General features: G+C 66.1%; 2 protein-coding genes across 11 annotated transcripts in view; one reads left to right on the plus strand and one right to left on the minus strand.

Annotated features, from left to right (window-relative positions):
- Positions 1–4,260, minus strand: part of HSPG2 (heparan sulfate proteoglycan 2) — a 51,144-nt gene extending 46,884 nt beyond the window's left edge. For all 7 annotated transcript variants that reach the window (XM_065855395.2, XM_071798464.1, XM_071798460.1 and 4 more), the window contains exon 1: positions 4,135–4,260. In XM_065855395.2, the coding sequence (XP_065711467.2) occupies positions 4,135–4,191 (57 nt within the window). In that variant the 5' untranslated portion in view covers positions 4,192–4,260. The remainder of the gene's footprint in view (positions 1–4,134) is intronic.
- Positions 4,261–4,430: 170 nt separating this feature from the next.
- CELA3B (chymotrypsin like elastase 3B) lies at positions 4,431–10,270 on the plus strand. Of its 4 annotated transcripts, none has more exons than XM_071798518.1 (10): positions 4,431–4,548; positions 5,385–5,524; positions 6,052–6,246; positions 6,320–6,396; positions 6,468–6,565; positions 7,651–7,785; positions 7,866–8,002; positions 8,741–8,886; positions 8,967–9,119; positions 10,188–10,270. In XM_071798518.1, the coding sequence occupies exons 2-10, from the start codon at positions 5,497–5,499 to the stop codon at positions 10,203–10,205; spliced, it is 987 nt and encodes a 328-aa protein (XP_071654619.1). In that variant the 5' UTR covers positions 4,431–4,548; positions 5,385–5,496; the 3' UTR covers positions 10,206–10,270. The 4 variants fall into 4 exon arrangements, with proteins under 4 accessions (XP_071654619.1, XP_071654620.1, XP_071654618.1 ...); XM_071798519.1 differs by lacking the exon at positions 4,431–4,548 and adding an exon at positions 5,190–5,309; XM_071798517.1 differs by lacking the exon at positions 4,431–4,548 and having other exon boundaries at positions 5,190–5,524.
- Positions 10,271–10,305: the final 35 nt, after the last annotated feature.

The raw sequence follows: 10,305 nt of genomic DNA on the forward strand, positions 1-10,305 counted from the left end.
CTGCTCTCCCCACACACACTGAACACGTGGGGTGTCTGCCCCACTCCCCACACGTGCACCGAGCGTGTGGGGTCTGTGCCCCCTCTCCCCACTCATGTACCGAGCATGTGAGTTCTCTGCCACCGCCCCACACACACGCACTGAACGTGTGGGGTCTCTGTTCTCACTCCCTACACATGCAGGAAGCTGGGGGTGCTCAGCCCCACTCTCCACACATGTACTTAGCATGGGGGGGTCTCCGCCATCACCCCACACACATCCACTGAGTGTGTACGTGCTCAGCCCCACTCCCCACATGTGCACTGAGCACGTGGGTTCTCTGCCCCACTCCCCACACCTGCACTGAGCTCATGGGGTCTCTTCTTGCTCCCCACACACGCACCAAGCTGGGGGTGCTCAGCCCCACTCCCCACACATGCACTGAGCTCATGGGGTCTCTGTTCTCACTCCCCACGTATGCACTGAGCTCATGGGGTCTCTGCTCTCCCCACACATGCACTGAGCTCATGGGGTCTCTGCTCTCCCCACATATGCACTGAGCTCATGGGGTCTCTGTTCTCACTCCCCACGTATGCACTGAGCTCATGGGGTCTCTGTTCTCCCCACACAAGCACTGAGCTCATAGGGTCTCTGTTCTCCCCACACAAGCACTGAGCTCATGGGGTCTCTGCTCTCCCCACATATGCACTGAGCTCATGGGGTCTCTGTTCTCCCCACATATGCACTGAGCTCATGGGGTCTCTGCTCTCACTCCCCACACATGCACTGAGCTCATGGGGTCTCTGCTCTCCCCACACATGCACTGAGCTCATGGGGTCTCTGTTTTCCCCACGCAAGCACTGAGCTCATGGGGTCTCTGCTCTCACTCCCCACACATGCACTGAGCTCATGGGGTCTCTGCTCTCCCCACACATGCACTGAGCTCATGGGGTCTCTGCTCTCCCCGCACACGCATGGAGCAGGGGGTGCTCAGCCCCACGGCGGGAGGTGGAAGAGCAGCTGCCTGTCCCGTGGGTCACCGGCGGCGGCCGGGGAGGGGACAGTCACCCCTCTCCTGTTACCGGAAGCCTCCCCGCGCCGCGGCCCCGCAGCCGGACGCCTGGGTTCCCCCCGCCGCCGGGGCACCGCGCCCGGCCGGACGCCACGGCCGCCGCCGCCGCTCACTTTTTCCACTGGCCGGCCCAAATCCTGCCCCGCACCCTGGGGAAAACGGGGGGGGCTGAGGAAGAGGAGGGTGAGGAAGCACCACCCTGGCCCACGTGCAGCGTCGCTCGACTGACCTTGTGTCCCAAATCTGGGGGGGGGCACTCGAACCTCCACCCCAACTTGGATGTGTCCCCTTGTCCCAACTGCAATGACCCCCACCAAATCTGGATTTCCCCCCCCCTTACTTCATCCGGCTGAGGAAGAGGAGGTGACGCACAGCAGGAATAATAACCGGGGGGGTTATTAATAGCAGCCCCCCCAGCCTTATTGTTCCCCCAAGGTCGCAGCTACAAGGTGTTTCCCCCCCCGAGAAAAAACCCCTATTCTCCTCCCCTGGGGATCCCTAGGGACTGAGGGACCCCCCTGAGGTGCTGAGCCACCCCAGGTTTGGGGGAAGGCCGGGACCCCCCCCCCCCATGTTTTGGGGGGGCTGCCAGTGCAGCTGCCGGGATGCTGGTCCCTGGGGGGGGCACAGGCAGCTGCTTCAACCCGCCCCCGGTGATTTGGGGGTGAAAACAGCTGCGGGGTCAAAGTCCCTCCCACGGGGGGGCCCCAAAATATGTGCCCCCCCCCCCGCACCGCATTCCTCCCTGCTGGCATTGCCTAATTTATCCCAAAAGAGCCGGCTTTGGGGTGGCGAGGGGGGGGAATGGGAACGCCCCGGGGGCACAGGGGGACCCAGGCGTCCTGGCGGGGACCCAGGCGTCCGGGCTGGCCACCCCCTGCTCTTCCTCCTCCTCCTCCTCCTCCCGGCCAGGCCATCTTTGGCGATGGGAAAGAGCCGAAGCGCCGGGAGCGCGCGGGGCCACGTGCGCCTGGGACCTCGCGGGGGGGCCCTGGGGGGTCCCCAAATGTCCCCAAGGGTCCCCACGGGGGACACGAGCCCCCCCCAGAAGTTTAGGGGCGAGCGAAGCCGGCAGGAGCGCTCACATGCATGCACAAGCGTGCACAAGCGTGCACAAGCACACGCGAGCGTGCAAGAGCGAGCGTGCAAGCACGAGGGTGCTGGGAGTGCCCGGGGGGTGCGTGTTCGTGCACACGCGTGGCCCCCCCCGTCCCCCGCCCCGCTCCCCACCCCTTCCCCCCCAGGCCTGGCAGATCTTATCGCACATTCCTGCTGTGCCCTCACCCCCGTTAACCCTTCACACCCCGGGGGGGGCACCCCCATCACCCCCCACACCAGCCCCCCCATGCAGTGGGTGGGCCCCCCCTTTGTATTTTTTAAGGGGGCACATTCCTCAGCATCGGGGGGGGGGAGGGATATTGGGGTGCCAACCCAGCAGGGTGTCCCCAGATCCCCCTGTCCCATAGCAGAATGGGGCGGGGGGGGTGCAAAGTGGGACCCCCACACACACACTCCATCCCCACCAGCCCCTCCCGGGCCGTGGGTGGGAGCCCCACGCGGGGGGGCAGCGCTGCCAGCATGGCCCCGAGCAACAAGGCCCCCTCTGTTCTCAGCCCTGGGCACCATCCCAGCCCCAAACCACCCCCTCCGACACAGGGGGGCCCCCCCACATCACCACCAGCCCCCCCACCCCACTTGGGGACCCCTCCTCAAATGGGGGGTTCCCAGCTCCCCAGCACAAACACACCCCGTGCCCCCTCGGGGGGCACCCAGAGGGGTCACCCCCCCCACACCCTGCACCCCAGCTGGGTGTGACCCCCCAGGGACACCCCCACACACAACCCCCTCCCTCCCGGGGGGGTATTTCGGGAGCGTTATTTTTAGGGTGGCCGGCGCCACCCGTCACCCTTTAAATTTAGCCAAGGCGGGAGAGGGGGATGGGGTTTGGGGGGGGGGCAGCACCCCAAAAGCAGGACGTGCCCCTATATGTGCCCCCTCCCCAGGGCGAGGGGGCCAGTGAGGTCCCGGGGGGGCACAGCTTGACCTGTGGGGTCAAGGACCATGGGTGGCTTTGGGGGTGATGGGAACCCCCCACCCCAGGGCTTGGGGTACCCTGAGGGGACGGGGGAGTGACAGGGACCCCACGCATCCCAGGGGGACCCCAATTCCCTGAAGGGATGGGGGGGTGAGGGGGACCCCGTGTGCCACGGATTCATGGGGGGCCCCGATTTCCAGATGGGACAGGGCACGAGGATGGGGACCCCTTGGTGACCCCAGTTCCCTGGTGGGACAGGGCAGGATGTTGGGGTCCCCGCATGCCCCTGGTATGGGGGGGGACACCCCAACTCCCTTAGGGACCGGAGCAGGGTGCCAGGGACCCCATGTGCCCCCGGTACAGGGGGGTGACACCCCAGTCTCTTAGGGGATGGTGACTCCGCATCCCCTTGATGCTGGGGGACCCCAATTCCCTGATGGGACAGGGCAGGATCCCAGGGTCCCTGCAACCCCTGCTCCTGGGGGGGACACCCCAATGCCACAGGGGACAGGGACCCCACATCTCCTCAGTGCCCAGGGGGACCCCAATTCCCTGCCAGAGCAAGGCCGAGTCCCCACATCCCCCTGGTAAGGGGGCAACACACCCCAATAATTCCCTTAAGGCATGATGTTGGGGGCCCCACCGCCTCCTGTAGCTCAGAGGAGGGGACCCCAATTCCCTTCAGGTACAGGGCAACACCTCAAAACCATTTAGGGGACCCCAATTTCTGCAAGGGAGCCCAACTTCTACAAGGGACCCCAAGTCCTGAAAAAAACCCCAGTTCCTGCAAGGGACCCCAAGTCCTGCAAGTGACCTCAAGTCCTACAAGAGAACTCAGCTCCTGCAAGGAGCCCCAACTCCTTTAGGGCACCCCAACTTCTCCAAGGCACCCGAACTCCTGCAAAGAACCTCAACTCTTGCAAGGCAACAGAACAGGACCCCAGCTCCAGGGGGGATTCCCAGCCCCGCGGGGGAACCCCAAGCCCTTCAGGGGACCCCAACCCTCGTACGGGACCCCAGCTCTCCTGGGGACCCCGGGGACACTCACTCCGAGGGCTCCGAGCAGCAGGAGGGCGCCCAGCGCCGCCGCTCCCCCCGGTCCCATCGCCCGCTCCGGCCCCGCCGCTCCGGCCGCTCCGATCGCTCCGCTCGCTCCGCGCCGCCGCCCGCCCGGTCCCGGCCCCGGGGCCGCTCCGCCCATCCCGGCCCGCGCGGGGCGGGGCCCCGGGGGCGCGCACAGGGCTGGGGGGGGACGGGCACGAGCATGGGGGGGGGCAGCGCTGGGAACGCGTGCGGGGACGCGGAGGGGAACGGGGTGCAGCTCTGTGAACTTGTGCGGGGACACGGCGGGCGGCGTGGGGACAAGGGGGACAGCTCTGTGCACGCTCAGAGGGACACGCGGGGAGCATGGGGACACCGAGGGGTGCAGGGGGACACCTCTGGGAACTTGTATGGGCACCAGGTGCGTGGAGACACCTCTGGGAACTTGCAGGGGGACATGGGAGTGCGTGGGGACACCGGGGGACGGCTCTGTGCACGGCCACGGGGACAGCGCGGGAGCATGGGGACAGCGGGGGGTGCATGGGGGCACCTCTGGGAAGGGGACATGGGGGGCGTGGGGACATGGGGAGAGAACGGGGAGCACCTCTATAAACTTGTGCGGGGACACGAGAGTGCGTGGGGACACCGAGGGGTGCAGGGGGCACCTCTGGGAACTTGCAGGGGGACACGGGGGTGCGTGGGGACAATGGGGACAGCTGTGTGCACGCCCACGGGGATACCGGGGGTCATGGGGACGGCGGGGGCACCTCTGAGAACTTGCAGGGGGACACGGGGGGACGTGGGGACACTGCGGGGTGCAGGGGGGCACCTCTGGGAACGGGACACGGGGGTGCGTGAAGACGCGAGGGGACAACGGAGGGCACCTCTATGAACTTGTGCGGGGACACTGGGGGACAGGTCTGTGCACGCCCACGGGGACACGGGGGGCGTGGGGACAACGGGGGTGCAGGGGGCACATCTGGGAACTTGCAGGGGGACACGGGGGACGTGGGAGCACCGCGGGGTGAAGGGGGAGAACGTCTGTGAACTTGCACGGGGTCACGAGGTGCGTGGGGACACCGAGGGAGGAAATGTGGGACATCTCTGGAAAGCTCCACGGGGACACGGCGGTGTGTGGGGACCCTGTGTGGCAGCTCTGTGAAGGTGCACAGGCAGACGCAGGTGCCTGGGGACACCTGGGGACACCTGTGTGCATGCCCACGGGGATACCCGGGTGACCTGTGTGCACACCCACAGGGACACGAGGGGCGTGGGGACATCACCTGTACCACATACCCGGGGACACAAGTGCTCCTGTGAGAGGTGCCCGGGGTGACACGAGGACACCAAAGGGACACATGGTGACCCCATGGGACCCCACAGCCCCTGGGGACATGGTGGGTATGGAGACTATAGGGTACACAGGGATTCTGGGACTGTGGGGACACAAGGGGCATGGGGGAGTATGAGGGACATGGGTGGGGGCTACGAGGGAGACAGGGCCAGCGGGGTATGGAGTCCATAGGGGACACAGGGGTCATAGGGGCTGTGGGAGCAGCAGGGGCACGGGGGGGTGTAGGGGCTATAGGGGACACAGGGGTTACAGGGGCTATAGGGGCACCAGGGGCATGGGGGCTATAGGGCACTGAGTCCATGGGGGTCATAGGGGCAATATGGGGACACAAGGGGCATGGGGCAGTCTGGGGAACATGGGTGGGGGTTATGTGGGACACAGGGGTAGTGGGGTATGGAGTCCATAGGGGACACAAGGGTTATAGGGGCCATGGGGGCACCAGGGGCAGGTGAGTATAGGGGCTATAAGGGACACAGGTTATGGGGGCTATGGGGGCACCAGGGCCAGGGGGGTATGGAGTCCATAGGGGTACAGGGCTCTATAGGGTCTCCGCTGGCTGCCCCTGGCCAGGTGCCGCTGCCACGTGTCCCCAAGTCCAAGGTCACCGGTTCCCCCGCAGCCAGGTGGGTGCCGGGTGCCCGTTCCCAGGGCCGCCCTTGGGCGCCCCCGATACCGGGGGGGATTTAAGGCCGGCGGCCGCCCCTGGACACCCTGACCGAGCCAGGACCATGATGCTGGGCCTCCTCCTGCTGCTGGTGGCTGGCGGTGAGTTGTCCCCAAGCCCCCCATGTCCCCACGTCCCCAACCTCAGGCGGGTGACAGGTGCTGTGTCCCGCAGGCAGCCGCGCCGCGCTGGTGCCGAACCAGCGGGTGGTCAACGGGGAGGATGCTGCACCCTATAGCTGGCCCTGGCAGGTGAGGGGGCCGGGGGACTGGGCAGGGGGTGGCACCCATGGGTGCCATGGCACCCACCGCTGTCCCCGCAGATCTCGCTGCAGTACGAGCGGGACGGCACCTTCCGGCACACCTGCGGGGGGAGCCTCATCGCGCCCCACTGGGTGCTGACGGCCGCGCACTGCATCTCGTGAGGGACCCCAGACCCACGGGAGGGTGCTGGGGGTGGGGGTGCACAGAGGGTGTGCGGGGATGCGTGGCGCGGATCGGGGGTGCTGGGAGGGGTGCAGGGGGCAGGGGTGGGTGTAGGGGGTGCAGGGACGGGTGGGGGTTGCAGGAATGGGTGTAGGGGGGATGCTGGGTGCATGTAGGTTGCACAGGGATGGGTGCGCAGGGGGCTGCAGGGTGCAGGGCGGGTGCTGGGGGTTAGCAAAGGGTGCAGGGGTTGCAGGGATGGGTGGGGAGATGCAGGGTGCAGGGAGGGGTGCAAGAGGAACTGCAGGGTGCACAGGGGTTGTGCAGGATGGGTGCATGGAGGGGATGGGGATGTAGGGTTCTGGGGCTCAGGGTTAGGTACAGGAGGGTGCTGGAGGGTGCAGGGGGATGCAGAGTGCAAGAGGGGTACAGCAGGGATGGATGGGGGGATGCAGGGGGATGTGGGGAGCTGGGATGGGTGCAGGGTGCACAGAGGTTGTGCAGGGTGCAGGGATGGGTGCATGCAGCGGATGGGGGTGCAGGGGATGTAGGGTGCAGGAGGGGTGCTGGGAGTCAACCATAGGTGCAGGAGAGTGGTGGGGGGTGCAGGGATGAGTGGGGGGTTGCAGGGTGCAGGGGAGGTGCAGGAGGGGGTGCAGAACATACAGAGGTTGTGCAGGGATGCGTGCATGGAGGGGGATGGGGGCAGCAGGGTGTCCTGGGTGCAGGATGGGTGTGGGGGTGCTGCACTGCAGGATGAGTGCAGGGAGGGGTGCAGGGTGCAGGAAGGAGGTGCAGAGTGTAGGGTGGGTGCATGGGGGTGCAGGGTGCATGGAGGGGGTGCAGGGATGGGTGCACATGGAGGAGGTGAAGGGTGCAGGATGGGTGCATGGAGGGTATTGAGGGGTATGGGGAGTGCAGGCTGCATGGAGGGGGTGCTGGGTGCAGGATGGGTGCAGGGGTGATGTACAGTGCAGGATGTGTGCATAGGGGGCTGCAGGATGCATGGGGGGGTGCAGGGTGCAGGAGGGGTGCAGGAGGGCTGTCACATCCCCTGATGTCCCCTACCGTCCCTGGCAGATCCTCACGCACCTATGAGGTGGTGCTGGGCGAGTACGACATGAGTGCTGGGGAGGGCACTGAGCAGCGCATCCCCGTGGCCTCCACCGACATCTTTGTCCACCCCAAATGGCAAAGCTCCTGCCTGTCTTGCGGGTGAGCAGGGTCCCGGGGGGGGGTTGGGGACATTGTCCCCAGCACCCCCCCACCCCATGACACGTGTCCTTGCACGGCAGCAATGACATCGCGCTGCTGAAGCTGCAGCACCCAGCGGTGCTGAGCGCTGAGGTGCAGGTGGTGCAGCTGCCCCCCCCGGACACCGTCCTGCCCGATGGGTACCCCTGCTACCTGAGCGGCTGGGGACGGCTGAGCAGTGCGTGACAGGGGACAGGGGACACGGGGGAATGGGGAGATGGAAGGACGGGGGATGGATGGAGGGATGCTGACATGGAAGGGGAGATGGAGGGATGGGGAGATGGATGAGGAGATGGGTGGGGAGATGGAGAGATAGTTGGGGAGATTGACGGGGAGATGGAAGGATAGACTGAGGGATGGATGGAAGGAGGGATGGGGAGATGGAGGGAGGGAGGGATGGGGAGATGGAGGGAGGGAGGGAGGGAGGGAGGGATGGATGGATGGATGGGGAGATGGTTGGAGGGATGGATGGATGGGGTGGTGGATGGGGAGGAGAAGGGACAGAGGGAAGGCTGGAGGAAAGAATGTAGGGATGAATGAATGGTGGGATGGGGGGAGATGGAGGGAAGAATGCAGGGACGAATGCATGGATGAATGGATGGATGGGCGGATGGATGGATGGGCGGATGGATGGATGGGTGGATGGATGGGTGGGTGGATGGGTGGGTGGATGGATGGGTGGGTGGATGGGTGGATGGATGGATGGATGGGTGGGTGGATGGATGGATGGATGGATGGATGGGTGGATGGATGGGTGGATGGATGGATGGGTGGATGGATGGATGGATGGATGGGTGGATGGATGGATGGATGGGTGGATGGATGGATGGATGGATGGATGGATGGATAGATGGATGACCATGGGACAGCCAGGGCCACCAGGCGGGCCCTCTTTTCCCCCTGACCCCCCTGGCAGCGGGGGGGCCGCTGCCCGATCGGCTGCAGCAGGCACTGATGCCCGTGGTGTCCCATGAGCGCTGCACCCAGTCTGACTGGTGGGGCCCCCTTACCGTCCGCCAAACCATGGTCTGTGCCGGCGGCGCCGAGCAGGCCGGCTGCAACGTGAGTGCCGTGCTGGGGTGGGGGGGACACCCGCCGGGAACCCCCCTGGTGCTCACCCTCCACCCTGTGCTGTACCCCAGGGCGACTCGGGGGGTCCCCTGAACTGCCAGGGGGATGAGGGGCAATGGGAGGTGCATGGCATCGCCAGCTTTGTCTCATCACTGGGCTGCGACACCCCCCAGAAACCAACCGTCTTCACCCGCGTCTCCGCCTTCGAGGACTGGATCGCCGAGGTGGGGACGGGGACAGGGGACAGGGGGACAGGGGACAGGGGACAGGGTACAGGGGTGCTGGGGCAATGGGTGCCAGGGTAGCACGAGACTCACGTGCTGGGTGTCAGCGTGCCTGGGGTGACAGGGAGCTGGGTGCTGACGTGCCAGGGCACTGGGGTGCTTGGGTGCTGTGGTGTTGGGGTACCGGAGTGCTGAGTACAGGGTGCCAAGGTACCAGGGAGCTGGGGTGTTGGGGCGCTGGGTTCCAGGGTACCAGGGTGCTAGGGTGCTGAGTGATGGGTACCAGGGTGTTGGGGTGATGAAATGCCATGGTTTCAGGGTGCCTGGGGTGCCAGAGCATCAGGGTGCTGGGATACTGGGGTGCTTGGGTGCCGTGGTGCTGGGTGCCAGGATATGGGAGTGGCAGCGTGCCATGCTGTTGGGGTGCTAGGGTGCAAGTACCAGAGGACCAGGGTACTGGGGTGCCATGGTGTTGGAGTACCAGGGCATCAGGGTGCCAGGGTGCTGTGGTGCCAGAGAAGTGGGGTGCTGGGGTACCAGGGAGCTGAGGTGTTGGGGTGCTGTTTGCCAGGGTGCTGAGGGATGGGGTACCAGGGTGACGTGGTGTCACGGTGCTGGGGTGTCAGGGCACCAAGCTACGAGGTGTCAAAGTGTCAGGGTGCCTGGGGTGCTGGGTGCTGGGCTGCTAGAGTGCTGGGTGCAGGGTGCCAGGGGACCAGGGGGCTGGGGTGCCATGGTGTTGGGGTGCTAGGGTGCAGGGTGTTGAGGTCCCATGTTGCCAGGGTCTTGGGGTGCTGCAGCACCAGGGTGCCAGGGGACTGGGCTGCCAGGCTATGGGAGAGCTGGGCTGCTGGGATGTAGGACACCAGGGTGCTGGGTGCCAGAGTTCTGGGGCACCAGGGTGTCAGGGATCAGGGTGCCAGGATAGTGGGGTGCTGGGCGCTGGGGTACCAGGGTTCTGGGGTGCAGGGTCCAGGCTCTGGTGCACAAGGGTGCTGGGTGCCATGGTGCCAGGGCTGGGGGGGCTGCCTGGGTTCTGCGCCCCCCTGAGCAGCTTCTCCCTTCCAGATCATAAGCCAGAACTGAGCGTGGTGACGGTGACAGTGCCCTCCCGGCGTGGCATCGGGCAAATAAACCCGCAGCTCTGGCACCACGTGTGTCCCTGTGCTGGGCCGTGGGGACGCCT

The sequence above is a fragment of the Patagioenas fasciata genome, chromosome 23 (assembly GCF_037038585.1).
Source record: "Patagioenas fasciata isolate bPatFas1 chromosome 23, bPatFas1.hap1, whole genome shotgun sequence".
Taxonomy (NCBI): Eukaryota; Metazoa; Chordata; class Aves; order Columbiformes; family Columbidae; genus Patagioenas; species Patagioenas fasciata.